Here is a 14,553-nt window from a genome sequence, read left to right on the forward strand (position 1 = left end):
TCGGGAGGCTGAGGCAGGAGAATGGCAGGAACCCGGGAGGCGGAGCTTGCAGTGAGCTGAGATCCGGCCACTGCACTCCAGCCTGGGCGACAGAGCCAGACTCCGTCTCAAAAAAAAAAAAAAAAAAGAATAAATAATAAATAAAATAAAATGACTGATATTAAACATTTTGGTTAGAATACATTTTAGGTAATATTATGTATGTATTTCACATTGGGCCACATCAAGCAACCTGTAATATTGTTAGCATGACTCGTCATTAATGACATTCATAATTGGCCCCTGGATCTAGGGGATGGTGGTTTGATTTATCTATCATCGTTACATTTCCTTGTTGCCAACTATAAAATAATGCATATGGTATCATTTGGCCACTGTATTAAGGCAATTACCTATCAATGACATACAAATTGATAATCTTTACCTGAACCAGTAATTACATTTGTGCCATAGAATACCTATAAGTCTTATCTCTTCAACAGTATTACATGAGATTATTTGTAAAGTCATGCTTTCCATTGTCAACTTGAAAAATTCTTGATTTCGATGTGGTCCACCAATTCCTCATCATTTTTTGCCTGATGCTGTATCCTTATGCTCTTGTTTAAAAATGTTTTTCTAATTTTCTATTTCTTGTTAACTTTTATTTTTTGAGGCTGAGTCTTGATCTGTTGCCCAGGCTACAGCGCAATGGTGTCATCTCGGCTCACTGTAACCTCCACCTCCCAGGTTCAAACAATTTTCATGTCTCAGGCCTCCCGAGTAGCTGTGATTACAGGCATGCACCATGACATCCGGCTGATTTTTTTTCTTTTTTTTTTTAAACAGAGTCTCACTCTATTGCCCAGGCTGGAGTGCAGTGGCATGATCTCGGCTCACTGCAACCTCTGCCTCCCGGGTTCAAGCGATTCTCCTGCCCCTGCCTCCTGAGTAGCTGGGATTACAGGTGTGCACCACCATGCCTGGCTAATTTTTGTGTTTGACCTTGTGATCTGCCTGCCTCGGTCTCCCAAAGTGCTGGGATTACAAGCATGAGCCACCACACCCGGCTAATTTTTGTATTTTTTGGAGAAAGGGGGTTTTGCCATGTTGGTCAGGCTGGTCTCAAACTCCTGAGCTCAAGTGATGCACCCACTTCGGCCTCCCAAAGTGCTGGGATTACAGGCGTGAGCCACCATGCCTGGCCTGTGGTTTTAAATATGGATTTTTTTCATATATGGGTATTTTAATCTAAGTGGAGCTCACTTTTGTAAATATGAATTGTGAAGGAATTTAGCTCATTTTTGTCTTCTGTAGGGTTAGGTAGTTTTCCCAGTGCCAGCATTTAAACAGTCCAGAGGTAGCCAGCACCCAAGATGGCCACCAGGGGTTCTTGCCTCCTGGTTTCCAGGCTCTTGTTTAATCCCCTCCCACATGAAATAGGGCTGACTTTTTCAGTTCCTCACCAAGGAGACTCTTGTGTATGACCAATAGGACATTGCAGAAATGACAGCATGTGACTTTGAAGCTAGGTCATAAAAGACATTCCAGCTTCTGCCTCTCTTTGGGGTCACTCACTCTGAAAAGTGCTGTGTGAGGACACTCAGGCACCCCTAAGCAGAGGTCTCCACTTGGTGAGGAACTGAAGCCCCTGCCAACAGCGAGCACAGACTCCCCGCCATACTGGTGACCTGTCTCAGAAGCAGAGCTTCTAGGCCCAGGCAAACCTTCCAATGACTGCAGCCCTAGCCAAAATCGAGACTGCAGCTTCGTGACAGACTCTGGGCCAGGGCCACCCAGCTAAGCCCATCCCAAATTCCTGACCCACAGAAACTATGTGAGATAATGTTTATTTTTATTTATTTATCTTTAAATAGAGACAGAGTCTTGTTATGTCAGCCAGGCTGGTCTCGAACTCCTGACCTCCAACAGTCCTCCAGCCTTGGCCTCCCCAAATGGTGAGATTACAGGCATGAGCCACCACACCTGAACTATGTTTTAAGCTGCTAAGTTTGTAGTAATTTGTTACCCAGCAACAGAGAACAGACTTCGGTTTCTGGAATGGGGGTCTGCCATAACAGAAACCTCAAATGTAGAAGTAACTTTACAACTGAGAAGTGGGAAGAAGCTGGAAGGACTTTGAGGAGATTGTTAGTAAAAGCTTAAGGAGTGTTAAAAAGTGTTGGCTGGGCACAGTGGCCCACGCTTGTAATACCATAACTTTTGGAGGCCGAGGTGGGAGGATCACTTGAATTCAGGAGTTCGAGACCAGCCTGGGCAATATAGTGAGACCTTGTCTCTAAAAAAATTAAAAGAAAAAAGGTAAGAAAATCTGTTGATAAGAGTCCAGTGACCTTTAAGAAAGCTGCAATAAGGGCTTAAAAGAAAGGAAAACAGATGGAAAGGACATCCTTGTGTAGCGGCAGAAAGTTTAGCAACGCTGTCTCCTGCATTAGTGTGGAGGGTAGGAAACATACCTAATGAACAGATGGTCTAGCTAAGGAGCTTTCCAGACAGAATGTTGAAGGTGCCACCTGGCATCTTGCTGCTTATAGTAAAATTGAAGAGGAGAGAGTACATTAAAGAAAAAACCACTTGAATGAAAAGGAGCCTGAAATTGTTGGGTTTGAAAATCCCCAGCCTTTCCAGATAACAAGTGATGTTAAAATCAAATGGCTTCCATGCAAAGATTAAATACAAGGCATTAAATATAGGAAAATGTGGTCTAAAGGTGAAGCTGAGGATGTGATGAAAAAGTCCTTTGTTAAGACCTCAGAAATACCAATAACATGCTTCAGAGGGATCTTCCAGTCGAATCAAATAATAATCGTGCTTCTGAGAAGGTTAAAGGTGTTGTCTCTCAGCATCTTAGCACAACCCCAAAGTAGAGAAGGGCTTATCCTGCAGAGATTTTTTTTTTTTTTTTTTTTGAGATAGCTCCCTGCAACCTCCACTTCCTGGGTTCAAGCGATTCTCCTGTCTCAGCCTCCCGAGTAGCTGGGATTACAGGTGCCCACCACCACGCCCCGCTAATTTTTGTATTTTTAGTAGAGATGGGGTTTCACCATGTTGGTCAGACCACTCGAACTCCTGACCTCAAGTGATCCACCCGCCTCGGCCTCCCAAAGTGCTGGGATTACAGGCGTGAGCCACTGTGCCTGGCCACTTGCAGATATTTCTGGGTGTGGCTTTTTTCTAATGTAGTGAACCCTAAGACGTGCAAGATACCCAGTAAGTTATGCAGAGAATTATATTGGCAGAAACACTGCCAGCTTGGACCGAAAGGGACAGAGCCAGTGCAAAAGGACAAGAGGCCTTTGCACACCCAAAATTCTACAGGCAGGAAGCAGGCAGATGAAACTGTGAAGCTGCAAACATCTTTTATGGAAGAGGTGGGATGACTCAGGGAGAGCCATGGAGAATCATTCCTGAACAGGAGTAGGCATCAAAGAGTTCCTAGCATTTCTCCAACTGGATTTCAGAATTTCTACAGACTAGTGACTTATATGTGCCTGCTGTCCCGTGCCCTTTTTTTTTGAGATAGAGTCTTGCTATGTTGTCCAGGCTGGTCTCGAACTCCTGGGCTCAAGTAATTCTCCCACCTTGGCCTCCCAAGTAGTTGGGATGACGGGCACATGCTACCACACCCAGCTTCCCCTGCTTTTGAGCAAGAGTGTCGTTACTGGTTATCCTGTGCCTGCCTCTACCACCGCACACTGGGAGTGTGGAGGAAATGACCTGTCTCTTTAGTTCACAGGTCTGCAAATAGGAAATGTACTTAAGGGCTGGATGCGGTGGCTCACGCCTGTAGTCCCAGCAGTTTGGGAGGCCAAGGCAGTTGGATCACTTGAGGTCAGGAGTTCAAGACCACCCTGGCCAACATGGTGAAATCCCGTCTTTACTAAAAATACAAAAATTAGCTGGGGCAGTGGTGCATGCGTGTAGTCCCAGCCACTTGGGAGGCTGAGGCAGGAGAATCACTTGAACCTGGGAGGCAGATTTTTCAGTGAGGTGAGATGGTGCCACTGCACTCCAGCCTGGGAGACAGAGCAAGACTCCATTTTGAAAAAAAAAAAGAAATGCACTTAAGGAGCCATAGTTAAGGAACTGCATGCTAGAGCCACATCCCCACCTGGACCTGATGGAGATGACGAGATTCTATACTTTGAGCTGATGCTGTAATGGGATGATGGGGCATCCTGGGAGGTGGTGAGTATATTTGGCATGTGGGAGGGAGGAAATCACTAAGGGCCAGTGATGGCCTGTGGAGCCAGCCGCCAAGGCAGCCTGATGATTCTCGTCCCCTGGTGCTCGTTCCCGTGTGTTATCTCCTTCCACACTGGATAGGACCAACAGACCTAGGCTGTAAAAGACAATGGAGGGGCCGGGCACCATGGCTCACGTCTGTAATCCCAGCACTTTGGGAGGCCGAGGCGAGTGGATCACCTGAGGTCGGGAGTTTGAGACCAACCTGACCGACATGGTGAAACCCTATCTCTATTAAAAATACAAAAATTATCTGGGCATGATGGCACACATCTGTAATCCTAGCTACTTGGGTGGTTGAGGCAGGAGAATCGCTTGAACCTGGGAGGTGGAGGTTGCAGTGAGCCGAGATCATGCTACTGCACTCCAGCCTGGGTGACACAGTGAGATTCTATCTCAAAAATAAAAAAGATAACGAGGCTTCTACCTTCTCCTCTCTGGAATTATTTGCTCTGGGAAGCCAGCTGCCATGCTGTGAGGACACTCAAGCAACCCTGTGGAGAGATCCACATGGCAGGGATTTGCTGTTTCCTGCCAGCAGCTAGTGCAAACTTGCCAGCCACATGAACAAGCTTTCTCAGAATGCATCCTCTAGGGGCCATCATGCCTTCAGATGCCCACAGCCCCACTGACATCTTGGCCACAGCCTCACAAGAGACCCTGTGCCAGAGCCACCCAGCTGAGCCACTGCTGAGTTCCTGACCCTCAGAAACGGAAGTAATAAATATTGTTAATTTAACCTCCTAAATTGGGGGCAGTTCATTACACAGTGATAGATAACGAATTCATACTCCATAATTCCCCTCGTACATTTGTGGTGTCTTTAAAAATACCAGTTCTCATATACACAGTGGTATGTTTCTGATCTCTCTTGTGTTTCTCGGGTGTTTTTGTTTTTGTGCCCGAACTAACACCGTTTTCACTGTTGTGGCTTTGAAGCCTATCTTCATGTCTGGCAGGGTCTGCCTTTCTTTGCTCTTCTTTTTAAAAACTGACCTAAGTATGGGAGGATGGCTTGAGCCCAGGAGGTCAAAGCTGCTGTGAGCTGTGATCACGCCACTGCACTCAGTCTGGGTGACAGCAAGACCCTGTCTCCAAAAAAAAAAAAAAAAAAAAAAAAAAGAAGGAAAAAAAAAGACCTAAGTAATTGTAGACCTTTATTCTTCTATATGAATTTTAGAGAGTCTTATGAGTTTCTACAAAAAACAAATCTGGAATTTGTATTAGAATTGCACATTGGGTTTTCAAGGTTGGGAGAAGTGAGAGGGATTTTGGCATGAAGGTTCTAGAAGACAGAAGAGAAAGAAGCTCATGCATTTGCTTCTGATTTCTTTCTCCAACGTCATCCCAGCCAATGAAGTTCATTCACTCAACAAATACGTTCATTTGTTCAACAAATACTCACAGAGCATCAGTTGTATACTAAGTAGTTATTCCTAGGTGGGAAGAGACAGATCATAATCAAATACAAAAAATTAGAAGGCGGCACTAAGTGCCATACAGAAAATGAACTGATAGGCGAGGCGTAGTGGCTCATGCCTGTATTCCTAGCACTTTGGGAGACGGAGGCGGGGGGATCACCTGAGGTCAGGAGTTGGAGACCAGCCTGATCAACATGGAAAAAACCCCATCTCTACTAAAAATACAAAATCAACTGGGCATGGTGGCACATGCTTGTAATCCCAGCTACTCGGGAGGCTGAGGCAGGAGAATTGCTTGAACCCGGGAGGTAGAGGTTGCAGTGAGCCGAGATCGCGCGCCATTGCACTCCAGCCTGGGCAACAAGAGTGAAACTCTGTTTCAAAAAAGAAAAGAAAAGAAAAGAAAATGAACTGATAACACAAAAGGCAGGATATAGAGGAGGCTGTTTAGCCAGTGGGCCTGGGGAGGGCTGGCCCTGAGGAGGCACTGTGTGAGCTGCGATCTGAATGGCATGACAGAGCTGCCATGCTGACAGCTGAGCAAAGAAGCATCCCGGGCAGGGGCACAGCCAATGGCCGGGGTGGGCACGAGCTGGATGTGTAAAGCAGCAAGATGTCCATGGGACCAAGGCCCAGCAAGCCAAGGGAGCGTGGCAGAGAGGTCAGCGGAGCTTGGAGCCTGCAGAGCCCTGCGGACCACTGAGGAGTCTGGAGATGTTCCCAACCAGCTTTTGAAGGCTTTTAAGTGAGGGAGTATGTGGCCTTTGGTTGTGCTGTTAACCACCTTCCGCTTCTTCCCCAGCAAAAAAGGGAGACGCTGTCCCCGCTGTGCCTCATCCCCACGGTGACATCTCCCCGGGAGGAGCAGCAGCTCCTGGCCAGCACCTCCAAGGTGAGGCCCCCAAGCCCTGCAGGGTGGAGGCTCACTGCGGGGGCCTCTCCCTGCAGCCTCACTCCTCTCCTCCATCCTCTCTCCCCTGCTAGCCCGTGGTGAAGCTCCTGCACAACCGCAGTAACAACAAGTACTCCTACACCAGGTGACCACCAGGGTGCGGGGCACTGGGCGGGACCCTGGGATGCAGCACAGCCCTGCTCCTGCCCAAGGCGAGGGCCACGGCCACACAGAGGGCCTACAAGAACATCTGCCTGCCTGCTCACAGATTTAGCTTTGCCTCTTACCCCTGGCACTCTGGGCAGGTCCTTTCCGCTTCTCAGCTTCAGCTTAGTCATCAGTAAATGGGTTTGGGTGAGGATGAAGTGATAATGGTGAGCCTGTCCCAAATGCTTTCTCTCTAGGAACTGGCAGAGTCCTCCCCCTTGAGGTCAGTACTGTTGTGAGCTCCATTTTACAGATGAGGAGGTTGAGGCACCAAGAGGTGAAGTAACTTGCCTAGTGTCACCCAGTTAAAAAGTGGGGTGCCAGGACCCCCAGGGAGGCAGCCTGGCTCCAGGTCCCGCACGGGAGCTGCTCTGCTATGCTGGGATTTGCTCAGTGCATGTGGCTTCTCTTCTGAGGCCTGTTTAGCCTGGCCCCAGGGGAAGAGGAGGCTTCCTGTTGAGCACCAAACCCTGGGCAGGAGCAGAGGACTAGGAATGCATCCAGGCCCCTGTCCTGGGGTTATAGAGGAAGGGGTGCCAACGCTGAGGCCTCCTGGTCCCCTGGTCCCCAGCACTTCAGATGACAACCTACTTAAGAACATCGAGCTGTTTGACAAGCTGGCCCTGCGCTTCCACGGGCGGCTGCTCTTCCTCAAGGATGTCCTGGGGGACGAGATCTGCTGCTGGTCTTTCTACGGGCAGGGCCGCAAAATCGCCGAGGTGTGCTGTACCTCCATTGTCTATGCTACGGAGAAGAAGCAGACCAAGGTCAGAGGGGTTCCAGAGCCTACGTGGGGGGCTGGGGGTGGCCACGACCAGGACCCTGGACAAAAACAGGTTGGCAGGGGCAAGAGCCCACCCCCGGGAGGCAGGAGCCAGATCCTGGGGTCTGGGGTGCGCAGCAGTGGGCAGGCCACCCTATCCCTGTGGGTCTCTGTTTCTCTGTGAAATGGGGGTCATGGGTTAGAGCAGGGTGTTTAGCCTAGGCCTGTTGAATGTGTTTCAAGGCTGTTTGCAACTCCTGAAATGGGGACGTATGCGTGTTTCTGCATAGGAGGTCCATAGTTGTCATTAGAAACTCAGAAGGGGCCAGGCAGAGTGGCTTATGCCTGTAATCCCAGGACTCTGGGAGGCCAAGGCAGGAGGATCACTTGAGCCCAGAAGTTTGAGACCAGCCTGGGCAACATAGTGGGATCTGATCTCTGTAAGAACTCAAAAAATTTAGCCAGGTATGGTGGTGTGGTGGCATGATGACATGCACCTGTAATCCCAGCTACTCAGGAGGCTGAGGCAGGAGGATTGCTTGAGCCTGGGAATTTTTTTATTTATTATTATTATGATGATGGTTTTTTGAGACTGAGTCTCACTCTATCACCAGGCTGGAGTGCAGTGGCACGATCTCCGCTCACTGCAACCTCCACCTCCCAGGTTCAAGCGGTTCTCCTGCCTCAGCCTCCCCAGTAGCTAGGACTACAGGCACGCGCCACCACGCCCAGCTAATTTTTGTATTTTTAGTAGAGACAGGGTTTCACCATGTTGGCCAGGATGGTCTCAGTCTCTTGACCTCGTGATCCATCCACCTCAGCCTCCCAAAGTGCTGGGATTACAAGCATGAGCCACTGCCTTTTTCTCTTTTTTGAGACAGAGTCTCACTCTGTTGCCCAGGCTGCAGTGCAATGGCGTGATCTCAGCTCACTTAACCTCTGCCTCCCGGATTCAAGTGATTCTCCTACCTCAGCCTCCCAAGTAGCTGGGACTACAGGCGCCCACCTCCATGCCCAGCTAATTTTTGTATTTTTAGTAGAGACTAAATGTAGTAGAGAAGTCTGTTTAGTAGAGACTCCACCATGTTGGTCAGGCTGGTATTGAACCCCTGACCTCAAGTGATCCACCCTCCTCGCCCTCCCAAAGTGCTGGGATTATTTACAGGCATGAGCCACCGGGCCTGGCCTAGCCCAGGAATTTGAGGCAGCAGGGAGCTATGATCATGCCACTGCACTCCATCCTAGGAGACTGAGTGAGGCCCCGACTCTAATAAAAAAAAAAAAAAAAAAAAAAGGAAACTCAGAAAGGCCCATTGCCAAAAATAGATTCTTAAAACCTCAGGACCAGACGTCTCTTAGAACATCCTCTGAGTTTGTAGATCCTGAGTCATTAATGTAGCAATCATCAGCAGATATTCCCCAAGCCCCTGCTCTGTGCTAAGTACTGTACCAGGCTGGAAATCAAGGGGAATGAAGTGCTGAGCAAAGTACAAGCCCTGCCTCATGCCCTTCCTGATCTGGTCCCTTCTGAGCTTACCATGAGCCACATACCTCAGGTACACCGCAGTCATAGCACGTCTCTAAGCACTCAGTGCTATTTCACACCTCTTACCTCTGCACACACCGTTGCCTCTTGGAATTCTTTCCTTCTATCTGCCTAATGAACTTGCACTTAATCTTAAGACTTAAGCTAAGTATCACTTTCTTTGGGTCACCTTCACTCATGAACTTTCAATCCAACAACCCCAAAGTTGGTCACACTCCCTTCATAGCTAAAGACAGTGTTTTATCATGTGTGGAGGAGGGGAGGGGGTTTGCATCAGCAGCGGCCTGTTAGTTTCTTGAAGGCAGGGCCATGTCTTTTTCTTTCCTATCTCCCATTAGCCAGGCACTTTTCACACATTGGAAGCTAGGAAACATTTATTGAATGAATGAATGAATCAGTGACCTAGCTTCCAAGAAACATCCTCTGTAATTGGGAAGATAGGAAGATAAACCAATAATTAGAGTGCATGGCTCACACCTGTAATCCCAACATTTTGGGAGGCTGAGGCAGGGGACCACATAAGGCCAGGAGTTTGAGCAACACAGCAAGACCCCATCTCTACAAAAAATTTAAAAAAAAGTAACCAGGCATAGTGGCACACCCAAGTACTCAGGAAGCTGAGGTGGGGGGATCACTTGAGCCCAGGAGGTCGAGGCTGCAGGGATCCATGATCACACCACTGCACTCCAGCCTAGGCAACAGAGTAAGATCTTGTCTCAGAAACAAATGAACGATTAAAAAAAAAAAAAGCCGGGCGTGGTGGCTCACGCCTGTAATCCCAGCACTTTGGGAGGCTGAGGTGGGCAGATCACAAGGTCAGGAGATTGAGACCAGCCTGTACAACATGGTGAAACCCTTTTTCTACTAAAAATCCAAAAATTAGCTGAGCATAGTGGCACATGCCTGTAATCCCAGCTACTCGGGAGGCTGAAGCAGGAGCATCGCTTGAACTTGGGAAGTGGAGGTTGCAGTGAGCCGAGATGGCGCCATTGCACTCCAGCCTGGGTGACAGAGCAAGACTCTGTCTCAGGAAAAAATAAAAATAAAATTTAAAAAACCAGTTTGCTAAGAGCTGTGTTAGATGCTTCCAAGGCCACACAAGGGAACACCCCAGTCACCTGTTCGACTTCATCTCTTTCCACTCCCTCTCATCTCTGCCTCAATTGCATTGGCCTCCCTTTTGATCTTCCAGTAAGACACTGGGTGCACTCCTGATCCACAGCTCTCACGCTGGCCCTGGCCCTCCCCAGGCTGCTCTTTCTGGTCTGTGTGCCTAGTCCCCTCCCCAACTCCTTTGGTCAGATACCACCTTCTCAGCGAGGCCTTCCCTGGAGTCCCTCTTAAAGTTGTAATACTCCTGTCTCTAGCCATCATATCCCCTTTTCCTAATGTATCTCTCTCTGTCTCTCTCTTTTTGTTTTTTGTTTTTTATAATCGATGAGGTCTTGCTACATTGCCCAGGCTGGCTTTGAACTTGAACGCCTGGGCTCTAAGGATGCTCCTGCCTTAGGCCCCCGAAGTGCTGGGCTTACAGTCAGGAGATACCACACCCAGCCTATTTCTTTTCCTAAACATCATCATTTGACTTCATTTATATTTTATTTTATTTATTTATTTTTTTGAGATGGGGTCTCACTGTCACCCAGGTTGGAGTGCCGTGGTGCAATCTCGGCTCACTGCAACCTCTGCCTCCCATGCTCAAGTGATCCTCCCACCTCAGCAGTGGGAACATAGGTGTGGGCCACCACACCGAGCTAATTTTTTTGTAGAGATGGGGTTATGCCATGTTGCCCAGACTGGACTCATACTCCTGGCCTCAAGCTGTCCTCCCATCTTGGCCTCCCAAAGTGCTGGGATTACAGGTGTGAGCCACCAGGCCAGGCTAGTTCATATTTTCTTAAGTGTATGACTGAGTCCTCCCACTAGAATGTAACTTCCTGAGGACAGGACCCTTGTTTTGTTCACTGCTATTTCTGTAGTGCCTAGAACAATACCTGGTGCAGTGCACTCACTCAGTATTTGTCAAATGAAAAAATATACCAAGAGACTAGACAGGGAAGGAGATGAAGGAGAGAAAACAAATGATTCTGCCTGCCTGACTTCAGAGCTGAGCCTTGAAGTATGACTTTGCTGAGTAAAGGAGTGGCAGAGAGGCCAGGCCAGGCCCAAGGACCTGACTGCAGGGCTAGGAGGTGTGTCGATGCAGGGGCCCTGGGCAGGGGGATGGCCCTGTGTGACTGCACCAGAAGGAAGGAGCTGGGGCTGGCTGGCCTTTTGCAGGTGGAATTTCCAGAAGCCCGGATCTTTGAGGAGACCCTGAACATCCTGATCTACGAGACTCCCCGGGGCCCAGACCCAGCCCTCCTGGAGGCCACAGGGGGAGCAGCTGGAGCTGGTGGGGCTGGCCGCGGGGAGGATGAAGAGAACCGAGAGCACCGTGTCCGGAGGATCCATGTCCGGCGGCACATCACTCACGATGAGCGTCCTCATGGCCAACAAATTGTCTTCAAGGACTGACCTCTGACCCTCCCCCTGCCTTCCTCTTGCCTTGGGGCCCAGTCCCTCTCTCTTTCCCTCCCCTTCCCAGACCTTTGCCCCGGCTCTGCTGGCCAAGTCGTGGGTCCTCCTCTGTCCCTTCATTGCATGGCACAGCTCACTTTGGCCCTTCTCCATCCATCCCGACCCCATTGCTAACAACATGGTACATTCCGGCCCCGCCACTCAGAGCCTTCCGAGGCCAACACTTGTCCCTATCCTGGCCCTGCGTCCTTCCCTCTCCAGCTGGTTAAGAGGGATTTAGAATTCCCTTTCTCTTTTTTCAGTGCATCGTCCATGCCAAAGTGTGCGGCCCTTCCTAACATCACCGCAGTCTGAGCCGCCTCCCACATCGTGCAGGGTAGTCCGCACCCTCCTCCCCACCATCCTCCCTACCTCCTTAACTTTGTACTAGACTGGCCTGGGCCTGCCCAGCTCAGCGTTCTCAGTCCGTTTCATATTATTTATTATTTTAATTTTCTATTAAATTATTGAAATGAGTTGAGGAACTGGTGCTGGCTCCTGGGGAGAGGGATGAGGAGATGCCTGTGTTAGGAGGTATCTAGCCGGGCATGGTGGCTCCCACCTGTAATCCCAACGACTGTGGAGGTTGAGGCAGAAGGATCACTTGAGCCCAGGAGTTCAAGATCAGCCCGGGCAACAAAGCAAGACCGTGACTCTACAAAAAAAAAAAAAAAAAAAAAGAGGAGGTATCTGATTGTACCAGGAGAAGACATAAGGCCCTGCCCCAGCCTCTCCCTGGGAAGGAAGTAGTCAGGAGTTAGGAGAGGATTCAGAATTTATATTTCAGTGCTCACTAGCCAGTTCCCACCCTCCGCACCCACCCACCCCCCGCAGTAGAGAGGAGGTCCTGGCTACCATCAGGCCGTCCCTGAGCGCAGTGTCTCTCCAGCCCAGGTGTGTGAAGGGAGCACCTTCCTTCAGGGGTCTGGTGCGAAGACAAAGTCGAGGGCCTGGCGCTCAGCCCCTGCCACGTTGGGGTGCCAGAGGTCCACGATGAAGACCACTCGAGGCCCATCTTCAGGGGAGCCTAGGGCACATGGGACAGGAATAGCAGAGCCACTGACATTAGGTATTTCCACACCAGAGCACTCACCAAGCACCATAAAAGCAAACAGTAAATAAGTGACAGGCCCTGTTCTAACCCTTTAAATGTATCAAAAAAAATTTTTTTTTTTTTTTGAGATGGAGTCTTGCTCTGTCACCAGGCTGGAGTGCAGTGGCGTGATTTCAGCTCACTGCAACCTCTGCCTGTCAGGTTCAAGCAGTTCTCCTGCCTCAGTCTCCCTAGTAGCTGGGATTTCAGGCGTTCACCACCACGCCCTGGTAATTTTTTGTATTTTTAGTAGAGACGGGGTTTCACCATGTTCACCAGGCTGGTCTCGAACTCCTGACCTCAGGTGATCTGCCCACTTCTGCCTCCCAAAGTGCTGGGATTACAGGCGTTAGCCACCATGCCCGGCCGATATGTATCAACTCTTAATCAAAACAAACTGTGGTATTACCATAATTATCCCTATTTTATACAAAGCAACAAGCATAAGGAGGTTAAGTCCTTTGCCCAAGTGCAAGAGGTAGGACAGGAACCCAGAGTCCTGTGCTGGTAACCACTTTTCTGTGCACTTAACATTATCTCATTTAATCCTTGCAGTCACTTGATGAAGAAGGTGGTGGTCCTAGGGCATTGGAGAAGTTGTGTGACTTGTTCAAGGTCATGCAGCTGGAAGATGGTGGTGGTAGGACAGGAAGTCCGTTGGGCCTGATTCTGCTGTCCTCTAGTCTACGCTCCTTTGCTCCTGAGTCCCTCATCCCCCCTGCAGAATGGGCACCCCGTTACCATTGTGAGCCACTGTGTGTAGAAAAGAGTCGTCCACCAGTAGACAGTGCCCCTCCGCCCAGCACTGGGGCTCACCGCCGACCACCAGCTCACAGCCAGGAGGGATCTTTAGGCCTGTAAGAAGAGACGCGGGCATCCAGCACTCCTGCCTCCAAGCCAGGGGCCCATCCTGGCCAGTCAGTTTGCAGCTCTAAGCGTCTTAAATGCCAGGTTTTGTGGTCGTCCTCCTTTCTTTCCAGAAAGTGGCCACAGTATAATTATAATACAGTCCTGGAGGAGGGAAGTGCTGGGAGATTAGCGAAACGCTGCTGTGGGTAGCGTGACCCATCTATTTTTTTGAGACAAAGTCTCACTCTGTGACCCAGGCTGGAGTGCAGTGGTGTGATCTCAGCTCACTCTGCCTCCCAGGTTCAAGTGATTCTCATGTCTCAGCCTCCTGAGTAGCTGCTAGGATTACAGGCACGTGCCACAATTCCGGGCTAATTTTTTTTTTTTTTTTTTTTTTTGAGATTTAGTTTTGCTCTGCCACCAGGTTGGAGTGCAGTGACAGGATCTTGGCTTACTGCAACCTCCGCCTCCCGGGTTCAAGCAATTCTCCTGCCTCAGCCTCCCAAGTAGCTGGGACTACAGCTGCCCGCCACGACGCCTGGCTAATTTTTGTGTTTTTAGTAGAGACGGGGTTTCGCCATGTTGGCCAGGCTGATCTCGAACCCCTGAGCTCAAGTGATCTGCCTACCTCAGCCTCCCAAAATGCTGGGATTACAGGTGTGAGCCACTGTGCCTGGCCAGACCCATTTTATTTTATTTTATTTTATTTTATTTTATTTTATTTTATTTTTTCATTTCATTTAATTTCATTTTATTTATTTTATTTTATTCTTAGACAGCACTGGTCTTGAACTCCTGGCCTCAAGCAATCCTCCTGCCTTGGCCTCCGAAAGTGCTAGTATTTCAGGGATGAGCCACGGCGCCTGGCAGGAACCTCTCATTTTAGAGAAAAGAGAAAGCTGGCCGGGCGCGGTGGCTCAAGCCTGTAATCCCAGCACTTTGGGAGGCCGAGACGGGCGGATCACGAGGTCAGGAGAT

General features: G+C 49.4%; 2 protein-coding genes across 2 annotated transcripts in view; one reads left to right on the forward strand and one right to left on the reverse strand.

Moving 5' to 3' along the window:
* The window catches only part of KCTD13 (potassium channel tetramerization domain containing 13), a 36,535-nt gene extending 24,414 nt beyond the window's left edge, over nt 1–12,121 (forward strand). The window contains exons 4-7 of the mRNA XM_011982420.1: nt 6,469–6,558; nt 6,651–6,703; nt 7,337–7,532; nt 11,355–12,121. Of these exons, the coding sequence (XP_011837810.1) occupies nt 6,469–6,558; nt 6,651–6,703; nt 7,337–7,532; nt 11,355–11,591 (576 nt within the window). The 3' untranslated portion in view covers nt 11,592–12,121. The remainder of the gene's footprint in view (nt 1–6,468; nt 6,559–6,650; nt 6,704–7,336; nt 7,533–11,354) is intronic.
* A 269-nt stretch (nt 12,122–12,390) lies between these two features.
* Nucleotides 12,391–14,553, reverse strand: part of ASPHD1 (aspartate beta-hydroxylase domain containing 1) — a 5,478-nt gene continuing 3,315 nt past the window's right edge. Inside the window, 2 exon segments of the mRNA XM_011982421.1 lie at nt 12,391–12,660; nt 13,468–13,581. Of these exon segments, the coding sequence (XP_011837811.1) occupies nt 12,551–12,660; nt 13,468–13,581 (224 nt within the window). The 3' untranslated portion in view covers nt 12,391–12,550.

The sequence above is a fragment of the Mandrillus leucophaeus genome, unplaced genomic scaffold (assembly GCF_000951045.1).
Source record: "Mandrillus leucophaeus isolate KB7577 unplaced genomic scaffold, Mleu.le_1.0 Scaffold24, whole genome shotgun sequence".
Lineage (NCBI taxonomy): Eukaryota > Metazoa > Chordata > Mammalia > Primates > Cercopithecidae > Mandrillus > Mandrillus leucophaeus.